The sequence below is a fragment of the Apodemus sylvaticus genome, chromosome 7 (assembly GCF_947179515.1).
Source record: "Apodemus sylvaticus chromosome 7, mApoSyl1.1, whole genome shotgun sequence".
Classification (NCBI taxonomy): domain Eukaryota; kingdom Metazoa; phylum Chordata; class Mammalia; order Rodentia; family Muridae; genus Apodemus; species Apodemus sylvaticus.
The window spans coordinates 10,114,834-10,128,425 of record NC_067478.1 but is presented as its reverse complement, the minus strand read 5'-3'; the positions used below and the strand labels follow the sequence as shown (position 1 = coordinate 10,128,425).

The following is a 13,592-nucleotide window of genomic DNA, read 5'->3' as shown; positions in this document are numbered from 1 at the left end:
GTCTCAAAAAATAAAATATTTTAAAATTAAGCATAAACAAGGGAGTGAAGGATCTCAACAATGAAAATTTTAAACCTCTGAAAAAAGTCATAGAAGACAGTAGAAGATGGGAAGACATCCCATGTTCATGGATTGGTAGAATTAATATTGTGAAAAGGACTACCAAAATCTATTTACAGAGTCAATACAACTCCAGTAAAACATCCATCTCAATTTTTACAAAAAATAGAAAAAGATAGCCTAAAATTCATATGGAACCCTAAAAGACCCTGGATAGCCAAAACAATCCTTAGAAAATAAACAAGAAAATAATAACTGCTGCCGGAGAGCTTACCATTCCAGATCTAACATGTATTGGAGAGCCAGAGTAACACAAATAATACAGTGCTGGTACTAAACCAGACGGGTAAGCACTGGGACAGAATCAAAGAGCCACACCCGAGTACCTGCAGCTTTAGCCACTTAACACTTGAGAAGGATGCCAAAAAACAGACTGTGAGAAAGAAAGCATCTTCAGTGAGTGGTGCAGTAGAATGAAATTCATCCCATATCTATCACCTTGTACAAAAACTAGCTCCAGATGGTTCAAAGTCTGAATTGTGAAACTTGAAACACTAAAGCTGCTGGAAGAAAGCACAGGCAGCACTAGCAGGGTGTTAGGGACAGGATGTTAGGGATAGGAGAGGTCTTCTGAATAAGGTTCCGTTTGCCCCAAGTTAAGGCCAACAGTTGACAAGTGGGATTTTAAAAAGTAAAACACTCCTGTGCAGCTAAAAAACATTTAATAGGGGCTGGAGAGATGGCTCAGAGGTTAAGAGCACTGACTGCTCTTCAAGAGGTCCTGAGTTCAATTCCTAGTAACCACATGGTGGCTCACAACTGTCTGTAATGGGATCTGGTACCCTCTTCTGGTGTGTCTGAAGAAAGTGACAGTGTACTCATATACATAAAATAAATAATTAAAACCAAATGGATTAATTTGGTGACGAGGGAGCTCACAGAATGGGAGAGAATCATTGCCAGTTATAACTCGGACAGAATATTAATATTCAGAATATATAAAGAACTCAAAAAACAGTGAGTCAAAACAAGCAAACAAATGACCCACCTTTGGACCTGATGCCACCTTTGATGGAAGGATGCCACCTTTGACCTGAATAGGGGTTCTCAAAAGAAGAAAACAAAAGGCTAAGGAATATCTCAGAAATGTTCATCGATCTTAGTAACTAGGGAAATGCAAATCAAAACAGGGCTGAGGAAGGAGGTTGTGGTAAAGAGAAATCTTATTCGTTGTTGGGATTGCAGATTGGGACAGCCAGTGCGGAATCAGTAAAGAGAATGCTCAGAAAGTTAAAAGTAAATCTGCCAAATTACCCAGCTATAACACTTCTGGTCATTTGCCCCAAAGGTTTCGACATACTACATAGCTAGCTGCTCAGCCATGTTCATTGCTGCTGTATTCACAATAGTTAAGAGACTGAAGCAACTTAAATGGCTTTCAGCTGACAAATGGGCAATGGAAATGAGGTACATGTACCCTGTGGAATCCTACTCAGCTGTAAAGAGATAGGAAATTAGGAGTTTTGCCAGCAACTGATGGAAATTAAAAAAGATCATATTAAGTGAGGTAACCCAGACTCAGAAGGACACATGTCACATGTTTTCTCTTATCATACGTTCCTAACTATAAATTTTCAAGCGTGCTTACATATCCTGGAGTACTTGCAGAAAACAGCAAAGTCAAAAGGGACCATTGTTAGAGGAGAGGTTTGGTAGGAGTGGAGCCATAGTGAAGGGGGAACAGCAGGGTCCACGCACTCTGAATGGGAGAAATGTGTGTGGGGTATTAGTGATCTAGGCTAAAAAGCCTGCATTATGTGCTAAGTCCCTGTATGGATATGCATATGTAGTTTAAGTCTAAACTCCCATCACTGGGCATGAGAAGCCTTCTTTTGATTTATTGACCAAGGTTGTCCAAGAGACTCCTGTTATTGCTGTTGTCCTTGTTTTGCCCCCTAGAGGTGGAAAGTAAGTCACTATTGCTAAATACACAATATACTATCAGACACTAGGCCCAGAAAGGCTCTTCATTGGAACTCATCTGAAAGCTCCCTCCCTGAGGAATAGCTTTCATGGTACCACACAGCTTCCACAGGAGGGAATCAACCAGCAATCCTACCCAGCTATGATGTCTGTGAACCACAACAATGAGCAGAAGGACACAGTAACCCTAAGGATTCAGTAGTGCCATGCATACCTTGGCAGTAACCAACAGCTCTCTGATTGAACTTAAAACTCACTCAACAAGAGGGAAATTGTGCCTGGTATCAGAAACCTAGCCACCTTCCCACAGCTAGTACAGTCACAGATCTTGGAGAAGAGCCTATAACCACCACCTTACTAATCCAGCATAATCTGAGTAATTGTCCTTACACTCACAGATGTATTCTTCACCCCTCATCAAAGAAATTTCTCTTCGCAACAGTCAGAGACCATTGCAGAAAACCGTAACTAATCAAAATGTAGAGTTGTGGAGTCCAGTCCCAGTGGATAAATACATCTACAAAATGACTCTTACACCTAAGCTAAGGCTCAGGGAATATTGCTGAAGAGGGGCTGAAAGATTTTAGAGGAGCAGGAAGTTTACTGTGCATGGGAGAAAAGTTTATAACTTCAGAATGTCAATCATAGAGCCATCACATGACCCAGCAGTTCCATTCATAGTTGTATGAGCAAGGAACAGACAAACATGTCTCTACAAAGACCTCTCTGTGAGTGTTCCTGACTGTGTTAGTTATAAGCACAAAAACCATGGAAATACCTCTCACCCACACATCTATCAGCTAATGAGTGGATATTCAAATGGAGTATATCCATGCAGTGGAATATAAGAACTCAGTCATTAACAGCTCCTCATTCTATGATTCCATTTGAACAAAATGACTTGATATGGTAACTCATAAGTAATGTATGGTCTACAGCAACAGGAAGTGAATTAAAGATGGTGTAGGACTGGGGAGAAGTGAGGAAATGGGAAACAGCTACTGCTAATGGGTGTGTGGGTGTTCATTGAGATGATAAAAATGTAAAAATTGTAACAATAGTTGTACTACTCGGCAAGTATTCTATAAACTACTGAGTTGTACATTTCATTTTCTTTCATTGTGATACTGGTGATAAATTGCAAGACCTCACACATGCAGGATAGATACTCTACTACTGAGCTACACCCCAGTTTTGAAAGACACACTTAGATGCAGCGAAGCATATTATATTTGAAATCTGTCTCAGTAATGCCCAAAGAAGGTTTGCTCTGAACACCTAACTTTAATCTACTATTCTTACCTGGGAACCTAGGACTGCACTTACGTTACAGTTGCTTTTCCATCTCTGTCTTTTTTAGCCTGTGAATCTGAACCTTCCTATAGTTTCTCTAGGCTCCTGATGTGCTGTGTTCTTTTGGACACCCTTGTCTTTATTGTGTTTTTCTTCCATTTAATTTGCTAATCTTACCTCACACAATTATTTAAAATGATCTAGAGCCTTCTTTCTGCTTTTTGCTTCCTTTTTCTTTAGATTATATATGTAAAGATGTTCTGTTAAGAATAACTGTGCCAGCCGGGTGGTGGTGGCGCACGCCTGTAATCCCAGCACTCTGGGAGGCAGAGGCAGGCGGATTTCTGAGTTCGAGGCCAGCCTGGTCTACAGAGTGAGTTCCAGGATAGCCAGTGCTATACAGAGAAACCCTGTCTCGAAAAAAACAAATCCAAAAAAAAAAATAAAATAAAAAAAATAAACCCAAAAAATAAAAATAAAATAAAGAATAACTGTGCCTTTCATTTCAGCATCCAGAAGGCAGAGGCCAGTGGAGTTTGAGTTTGAGGCCAACCTGGTCTATATAGGGAGTGTCAGGCCAGCTGTGGCTGCACACTGAGATCCTGTCTCAAAAATTTTTCTAAAATATGTGTTTGAAGCTTAATGATGGGGGTTGGAGTCTTGAATGAATTCTACGTGGGAACTTATGTTGTGCTTGTATTTACTGTAAAGTGTATCTTTGGTAATGTTTTGAATAGGAGACTAAATATTTTTAAATACCAAGGAAATAAATTCACAGGAAATGTGGTTTCCTGTGAAGATTGTTGAAGGAGAGTGATGAAGGGAGACCAAGGAGAGACTAGGAGAGCATAGGAGGACACTGAGGCCTGCAGCGAGGTGTGGAGCAAGCGCTTGCTCTTTTCGCAACCTGGCCTGGGCCTTTGGAGGCTGCCCTTTTCTCCTCCCCTCCCGTGGCTTCTCGAGGCTCTTGCTGCTGCTCTCCAGCTGTGTCAGTTCTGCTACTTCTTAGTGGGACTGCTCATGCTTCCCTGCTTCACTGTTTTGTTTCCTCACGTTAGGTCCGTGCGAACCCCTTTCTCTTCCGAACTTTTTGTTTGTTGTTTATTGAAGATAGGTTTTGCCTAGATTGGTTTTGAACTCACTGGTAGCTGAAGCTTGCCTTCTTCAGCACCTATTCCTGCTTTCTGCCTCTCAAGTCCCAGGATTACAGGCATGTACCCACCACTAGGCTCACTCTGAGTTTTTTGTCTTAAATTTCCTATTCCTATTCTATTTTTTAGAAGAGTGTTGGTGTTAGGGTTTTTGTCTTTTTCTTTTAGTGTTGCTGAGGGAATCCAGCTTGCTCTTCATGCAATCTCCTGTTTCTCATAGCCTTAAACTGCTTCGTCCTCAAAGCTTTTCTAAACCCTTTCCTTCTTGTATCTGGCCCACCTGGACTGCTTCTAAGGAGTCAGCTTCCAGTTCCAGTGTTCCCATCCTATCTCAGTCCATACCTTACCTACTTAGTGTCTGACCAGCCCTGTTGCAGGTGTGTGTTGTAGATGGAGTGACCTGTGTCTTTCCTCTGCAGATACATAAAACTGTACTTGCTGGATCTGTTGTGGTTGGAGGCGAGGTTATGGTTTAGAAATTGCTTTATAGGGAGTTTCAAAGGGGTTTTTAGCTACAAAATATATTTTTCTTTTTATTTTGTATGTGTGTGGGTGTTTTGCCTGCATGTATGTCTTTGCACCATGTGTATGCAATATTTGTGAAGGCCAGAAGACAATATCAGATACCCTGGGACTGAGTTACAGCTGATTGTGAATGTCATATTGGTGCTAGGAATCAATCAAGGGCCCTCTGGAAGAATACCCAGTGTTCTTAACTGCCAAGCTCTCTTTCTAGATCCTTCTGTCTTGTCCTGTCCCATCCCTTCCCTTCTTTTTTAATCTTTTCCCCTACATACTATTTTTATTGATTATTTGGGAATTTCACACAGTGCACCTCAGTCAAACTTGCTTCCCAGTCCTCTTAGGTCCATCCTCCCACCCTTGTCCCCCAAACCCCAAACCACAAGTCCAATTAATGTTGCCCATGAAAGATATTTAGTTACTTCTTAAATAGGTATTGACATTTCCAATATTTCCTATAGGCTCACTTTATAAGTAAGAAGTGGCAAGATGTGGACCAAGACTTCACCAATGTTTTAGGAAAGAGAATTATGAAAGAAATGTAAAAGTAAGCCAAAGATAAACATTTGGCAGTTAAAACCCATGGGACTAGGGTTCTATTCATATTTCCCAAATATGTATCATGAATTTGAGAATAAGTCGTAGCATGGTAGGTTAGAAAGTTAAAGAAAAGACAAACTAAATAAAGTAAAGCATTGATGGCAAGATTTCGTTTTATCCCAAAAGAAGAGCTATGTGAATGTAAATGCTCCAGGAAAGTAAATTCTCAGCAGGGTTCGTATTATAAAATTAAAGGAAACCCTGTTTGAATATGGATCATTTGGAAGCATGGTTGCTGTCCTGTGTGATAAGATTACTCCTGCGACCTCCGGAGAAGGGGCTTTGTTGTTCCCAATTCCATTTCTTTCTCTTAGTTTCTCTCTCTGTAAATATAGCAGTTTGAGGTTAGAATCTGGCATTTATTTTTCTTGGAGAGAGTCCCAAAGATTGTCTTGGAGAATATGATGTAAATATTGCAAGTCTAGTTGAATATGAAAGTAAATTGTAATATACATACCGAATAAAGAAGTTTTTTTCTGTTTTCAGTTAAGATGTTTTTATGACAGCATGCTTGAATCCATGTCTGTAGCTCCATATTTGTGGACACCACAGCCACAGCTTGTGCCAACCACACATCAAGTCCCATTGTGCTTAAAATGATCACCTGTGTTCTGAACATGGACAGATTGGGGAGTATGTTACTGTCACCTTAACAGTGCAGTACAATAACTGGCTTATAGTGCATGTATGCTTATTACTCTGGAGATGAGTTAAAGTATATGTAAGAACATATTTGTCAGGACACATCTATCTGTTACTATTTTTTTCCTCTCCACTTGTGTTCCTAATTTCATTCTAATGAATATGCATTTTATTTCTGATAAATGTGTGTTTTGCTAGGCAGTGGTGGATCATGCCTTTAATCCCAGCACTAGGGAGGCAAAGGCAGAGGGATCTCGTGTTCAGTCTGTTCTACAGAGTGAATTAGTTCCAGGACAGTCAGGACTACACAGAGAAACCCTATCTTGAAAAAAACAGAACAAACAGGAAGAGAAATATGTGCTTTGTGAGTTTTTTGTTTTGTTTTGTGCTTTTTTTTTTTTTTTTTTTTAAAGTATTAGTGTGGCAGGAGTGTAGAAAGTAGTGGACTTGGTGCTGTGGGAGGCAGGTCATAGAGCCTCAGCTGCAACCATGCCAGCAGCACCACTGGAGTTCTCTCTTTCTTCAACTTAGGTCTGCCTTTCATCTCCTCAGAGTAGTTTCACAGGCTTCTAAACTATGTCTCAGTGGGTTTCTTACAAGGATGGAACTAGAAAGTTTTTTGCTGGACTTGGAGAAATTGATGGAATTGCTTTCTATGAAAGTTGTCTGTTTTGTCGGCATATCTCCATACATAGAAAGGTCTGTCAGTGTTTGACTTCTCATGAGGGAAGAGAGTGGGCTTTGTGTCTTCTTTTTTGATTCAGTTGTAGAAATAATAAGACAGCCGGGTGATGATGGCGCACGCCTTTAATCCCAGCACTTGGGAGGCAGAGGCAGGCGGATTTCTGAGTTTGAGGCCAGCCTGGTCTACAGAGTGAGTTCTAGGACAGCCAGGGCTACACAGAGAAACCCTGTCTGGAAAAACCAAAAAGAAAAAAAAAAAAAAAGAAAAAGAAAAGAAAAAATAAGACAAAGCCCCAGTTCCCTTTTTCCACAAGATGTGGTAAAGGAAGTTGTTTCTGTTCATTTCTATGTAAACACAATTTATTCTTTATTCCTAGATTAGAAATGATACTTGCCAAATTTGATGAAGTTCAGAATTCTGGTGGTATGATTTTGAGTGTCTGCAAAGGTAAGTAATTAAGTTTCACAGCTCTTAAACATTTCTGAAATGACTTAGTAAAGTGTTAGATACTAAGTTTGTTTTTAAGCCAAGTATGCATCTCTTATTTCAAAAGCATTGTTTTTGTAGCTTGTAAACTTAGCTAAGGTATAGCAGTGGATCTGCTATACCTCTTCTATCCTGGATCTGCATCTTATTCGAATTGCTGGAGCCAGGAAGATTTCATAATGAGATTATAGTATAAAAGGATAATGTTTCTGGCCTTACTTTTTGTCTTTGTACTTGAAGGTTGATAACTCTCTTGTGCTTGTTCTATGTGTATAGTGTGTTTTTATACTCAGTAATATTTCATCTTGCTGCCTTTAGTAGAGACTGTGGGGGCAGTTGGCCCTCTTCCCCAGTGTGCCAAGCCTGAGAGACAGGCCTGGTGAAGGAACAGCGGGAATTGTGCTACAGTGGTCACTTTGTCTGCTGAAGTAGAATGAATTTAGAGAGGTTTGCAATTAGTGTCTATGCCCACAGATAAGTTGGCATTTGATTTGTGATTCCTGTTTTTTTTTTTTAAAGATTTATTTATTTATTTATTTATTTATTTATTTATTTATTTATTTATATGTAAGTACACTGTAGCTGTCTTCAGACACCCCAGAAGAGGGCATCAGATCTCATTATGGATGGTTGTGAGCCACCATGTGGTTGCTGGGAATTGAACTCAGGACCTTTGGAAGAGCAGTCAGTGCTCTTAACCACTGAGCCATCTCTCCAGCCCTGATTCCTTTCTTTTTTTTATAATGTTGATAAGTTGTGTTTATAGTCTTATCAAATAGCATCTACCTATTCATTAGCCACATATGTGAAGAATATATTCACTTGAGGTCAGGCTTGGTTTTATTGCAGGGAGTCAGGTGGGGTGACAGTTTGGTGTTATGAAGGTTGTGTGTACCTTAATTTAAGCTTAGGTCCCAAGCACACATTGATTTCATGACTACCAATTCTCACTTAGACAGCTGTTTCTCACATCTCTTCTTTGAATAGAAGGTGTCTAAGAACAGCATCCTAACTGGTCTAGTTGTTATCTTCGGTGGTGTCTGTAGAAACCAGAACAGAAGGAAAAGGAAGAGTTGTTAAATTTTGTAACTTGGGGTTTTCATAGCATCCTTGTGTGTTCCACACTGTTTGCTTATAACTAGGACACGCCTAGGTTATGTCAAATGTACATCATTTTATATAAGAAAGACTTGAGCATTCCTAGATTCCTGGAACCAATCCTGTTATTATGGAGGGATGACTGTACTATATTGTGGTGGTTTTTTTTGTTTGTTTGTTTGTTTTTAAACAAAATCTGAATTGTTCAATTTTACCAATGAAAACTTAGGAGTTAGATGCTGGGATGAAAGCCTGCTACCTCAGAGAGGCAGAGAAGGCACCCAGCTGACCTTCCTCCTCAGCAGATGTCCTACCAAGAATGCCCCTCTCCCACAACATCTCAAAAAACTTTCAAACTGAATTCCCTTCCCTTCTACTTGCTGTGCGTCTCTCTATTCATCCTCTTCTGTGTTTTTTTCTTTTTTCTTTCTTTCTTTCTTTCTTTCTTTTTTTTTTTTTTTTTTGAGATTTGTGAGTACACTCTTGCTGTCTTCAGACACACCAGAAGAGGGCATCAGATCCCATTACAGATGATTGTGAGCCACCATGTGGTTGCTTGGGATTGAACTCAGGACCCCTGGAAGAACAGTCAGTGTTCTTAACTTCTGAGACATCTCTCCAGCCCTATGTTTTTTTCTTAATAATCTGATATTCACTTCCTGTGAACTGGTTTCTTGCCCCATCTCTTGACCTATAGTTGACTTTATTTAATCCTGTTCACAGTATCCAAACAGAAAGCTCTTGGATTAAAGATGTGTGCTAAGGCTGAGCCATATCACAACTAAAAGCAGATTTTTCCAGTAGATAACACAATCTCTGGGTTCACAGTATGATCAAATATTCTGCAACACCAAATGTTACTTGCTTAGCTCTAATTCTTGGCAAGGGTTGATGCCAATGAGGAGTCTGTGACAGAGCAGTGGTGGCTCCTGCTGGGCCTGGGCTGTGCCATCTGCAAGCGTGAGGATGGTCTGTGTCCTAGGTAGTCCGAGAACATCTGGTTCTGATGGAGTACGGGCAGGGGTGCATTCAACAGCACTCCTTCCAGTGACACATGTGACAGTTCCGTGTCTTCTCTGACACACCAGTCCTCAATGTCTAAAAGTGGGCTGCCCCAAGAGTTGTTATCTTTGGGTTGGTAGCAGCCTTCTGAATCTCTGGTTGAGCGGGGTCAGTGTGAATTGGGTGAAATAAGAATTCCCAGGTGTCTGAGTTCCCCACACCTCTCTTCCCAATTTCCCTTGGTAGTGAAGGTTGGAGCAGTTGGCTTCCTAAGGCCCCTGGCACACCTGCCTGCCCTGGGTTCCGTAAGGTGTTGCGGTTCTCTACTGAGCAGCATTTTCTCATGAGCAGGGGAAAGAACCACAGGTTTAAAAGAAGCCTGTGCAGGGCAGTTTCTCATCCAGTGTTAAAGAAGTTGACTTGAATGCGGCAGAGAGGGAGGGGACTAATGCTCTAGGAAGGCATTGATGATGTATTAGAGGTGGGGGGAAGGGGGAGAGAGAGATCGTGCGCGCATGTATGTACATGTGCTAGTTCAAACTCAGAGCCTTGCGCATAACAGCCCCTGAACTACTTCTTTAGCCCTATACTTTGTGGTTTTCATTGTTAAGATTTATTTTTATGTATATGTGTTTTCTCTGCTTATATATGTGCAAACCACATGCGTGTGCAGCCCACAGAGGCCAGAAAAGGTCATCAGAGCCTCTGAAACTTGAGTTGCCGTGTGGGTGCTGCAAACAACCAGGGTTTTCTGCAAGAGCAGCCAGGGCTTTAAACCACTGAGGAGCCATCTCTCCTGTACTTTGTAATGTAAAAAAAGAACCTCAGAGTAGGGACAGAAGAATCAGGAGTTCATGATGAGATTACCCTGAGCTATCTAAAACGTCATCTCAAAAATCAACAAAAAACAACTTTCTTAGCTAGGCGGTGGTGGCACACGCCTGTAATCCCAGCACTCTGGGAGGCAGAGGCAGGCAGATTTCTGAGTTTGAGGCCAGCCTGGTCTACAGAGTGAGTTCCACTACAGCCCGGGCTATACAGAGAAACCCTGTCTCAAAAAAAAAAAAAAAAAAAACAACCAACAAAACAAACAAATAAACAAAAAAACCAGCTTTCTTATTTGAATCATTTTTAAATTCACTGCTAAATTCTAGGTGGACTTATACTTGTTAAGAAAACTTGCTAACTAGTTTAGCAACAGCTTAGCAATTAAAGATTACTTACTATTTTTCCAGAGGACCTGCATGCTTGCAAACTGCCTGTAACTCAGGTTCTAGACTCTGGACTCTAGACAGATCTGACACCCTCCCTCCTCAGGACTCCTTGGACACTGCACTTGTAAATGGCCACTGAGGAACACATACACATAATACAAAAAATAAATTTAAATGAGTAAATGAATGAATTTCAGTCTATCTCTCTGTCTCTCCCTCTCTGGCTCCTCCTTCTCTTTCCCCCTCCCCACCCCTTCTCACTGAACTAGTCTAGGCCAGGACAAAACCTAGCAAATTCTGTGCTGACCACTCCCAAGTAGAGTTGTCTCTGTTGTTCATCTCTTCTTTAGTCTCTGTTTTTGGAAGCCTGTGGTCTGGATGGCATTGCTCGTTGGATTTACGGTTTATCTTGTCCAGAAACAATCCTGTTTGTCCTCTGCTTTGTATGTTCCTGTTCTCCCCACAACCCCTCGAGCCTGCTTCTTCCCTTTCCCTGTACGTCCCTGCACCTCATGCCTTAGAGCTACTCATGGCCCTGGCTGGCCTCTAGCTCTTTGTAGAAGAGGATGACCTTCGACTGTATCTCACATGTTTTAGAACTATAGACATGTGCCCAGTCCTGGCTCTGTTCTCTTCCTAACCTGACTCTGACTCTTCCTCAGTTCCAGTCGTTTTAGTCAGTTGTCCACAAGGTGCAACGTAACTTGATTTCCTCTTCTTCTAGTCACTCGTTTTTAACTCTGACACCTGGGCTATGTCCAGCTTGCTTGGTTTTTCCACCTTCACTATCAGTACTTTAGGTCTCCTTTAGTGTCTCCTCGAACCACTGTAGGAGAACCACTGTTATGCTCCTTGTCAAACATACAATAGTGTATTGACAGTTGGCAGTGGGGAAGATACAGGTATTCCTTGTTCATGAAATTTGCATTTTTCCTAAAGACCTTGTTGCCAAGTGGGAAATCATTAAATGAAAAAAAAATTTCCACTTTTATTAAACTCAGGATACTTGAAAATTTGTGTATTTGTTGGTGACTCTTGAAAAGTCCACTCCCATGCTTTTAGGTGTGTCTTTCTTCCCAAGTGACTTTTTTTTGTCTAGTAAAACTTCTGTTTTAAGATCTATATTTAAAGCTTCTATAAAGATTTCAACTCTGCTTCATTTTATATATACCCCAGCTGATGGAGCAGGCTGCCATCTCAGCTCCTTGTGGGACTGAGGGGGCAGGAGCTCAAGGCCAGGGCTTGTCTGAGAAACACAAGCTGGGGACTGGTGCTGGAGCTCAGTGAGAATAGTCTCCTGTATACAGAGCTGTCAGTTCACTCTGCAGTAGTGCTGAACAGTTGTTAATTGAGCAATGAAAATATGTTTATAGGCCGCACTAGGAAGACCAATAGCTTGTAGAAAAAAGTAATTTAGTGAACATTAATTCAGCTTTTATTTCTATACAGTTTTTGTCACACAGAATTTTCCACTCTTTGCTGTGTTTTTAAATCACATATTCAAACTAAAAAAGTAAAATTACCAAGATCAGAAACAGACAAAATAAATGCTCACTGTGAAGATGTGGGGAAATGGGTCATTTGCATAATAGGATAATGACCCCTGAAGATGATACATCTTCTTTCTCACATAGCGTCCCTACCTACAGGATATTATCTTGGGTTTTACAGAGATAGCATGAGTTTTAAATTTGTTCACATGGTAGTCTGTGTCCAGAAACTATTATGGCAAACAGTGTCTTTGTCTGAGACAGCAATAATAGAACAGTGAGTCTTGCAGTATAATGATTTAGAATGTTTGTGATGAAAAATATAAGCAATAAACCCGGGGGATTTGATGTAAAGAGTCATCATCTGAGTGGTCATTACATGAAGAAAATAGGATACTGAAATTATAAGTCATTCAGTGATATTAAGTCAGTTTCTCTCAAGAAGTGTCATATTTCAGTTGAAACTTGATAGCTTAGAATAACCAATCAAGGAATAATTGTCAGGAAATTGCTTTGGCTAGAAAAAAATAGTGACTACTAAAGCCCAGAGGTGAGCAGGACTTGATTATTTGTAGAACAAAGAGAGACCAGGGCTTCCTGGAGTCCTGTCAGGGAGAGGCAACAGTGCTTGTGGTGTGTTGAACCCGTGAGCAGAACATGCAGCTAGTGTTCCATAGGTCAGCAGAGCTTCTGACAGGTCCCGGAGGTGGGAGCCCAACAGGGTTCTGGTCCAGAAAGGGATGTGCACATGGGTGCCATGGAGTGGCATGGGGTGTCACTGTTTTCCTGGCATGGCTGCTCCAAGACGCCTGTTTCTGTTGCTGTTCTTGTGGCTCCTGGTGGATGGCTGTGCATTATTCTTTTCCCCCTTTGGTTTCTTTCATAATCACCATTGCAGTGCAGTGCAGTGCTCCTGACAGAAACTTTGATTAAAGTCTTTGACTTTACTTTTAAAAGAACTAATTGAGCAGAGTCACGAACAATAAATAATACCATCAGATTTGAATATATATCATTCGGTTTAGGAAATAGTGAGAAATGCACATTTGTTTTTTTCTGAGAATTTTAAGAAACTGGACTTTAATTTTCATGTTACAAAAAAGAAAATTGGTAGAGTCCCTAAGTACACAAGAATTAACTTCACTTAGAAGGGAAATGGAACGGAAAGTAAGCATATTGTGTCTGGAAGGAGCCAACACCAGCCCAAGGAAAAGACTGGGTTGCGGTGCTCTGTGATTGTGGCAGGACCTGGTGTTGTTGTGCAGCTCTCTAGACAATCTCCTAGTGCCCGAACAAATGGAAATGCGAACCTTGCTGTTGACTGCAGCGGTTTCTTTTTCCTTCATTGTGAAAACACTGTTTTGTC

General features: G+C 40.9%; 1 protein-coding gene across 2 annotated transcripts in view; it reads left to right on the top strand.

Annotated features, from left to right (window-relative positions):
* Clasp2 (cytoplasmic linker associated protein 2) overlaps positions 1–13,592 on the top strand; it is a 181,953-nt gene that overhangs the window by 41,324 nt on the left and 127,037 nt on the right. For both annotated transcript variants that reach the window (XM_052187084.1, XM_052187085.1), the window contains one exon: positions 7,313–7,383. In XM_052187084.1, coding sequence (XP_052043044.1) covers positions 7,313–7,383 — 71 coding nt within the window. The remainder of the gene's footprint in view (positions 1–7,312; positions 7,384–13,592) is intronic.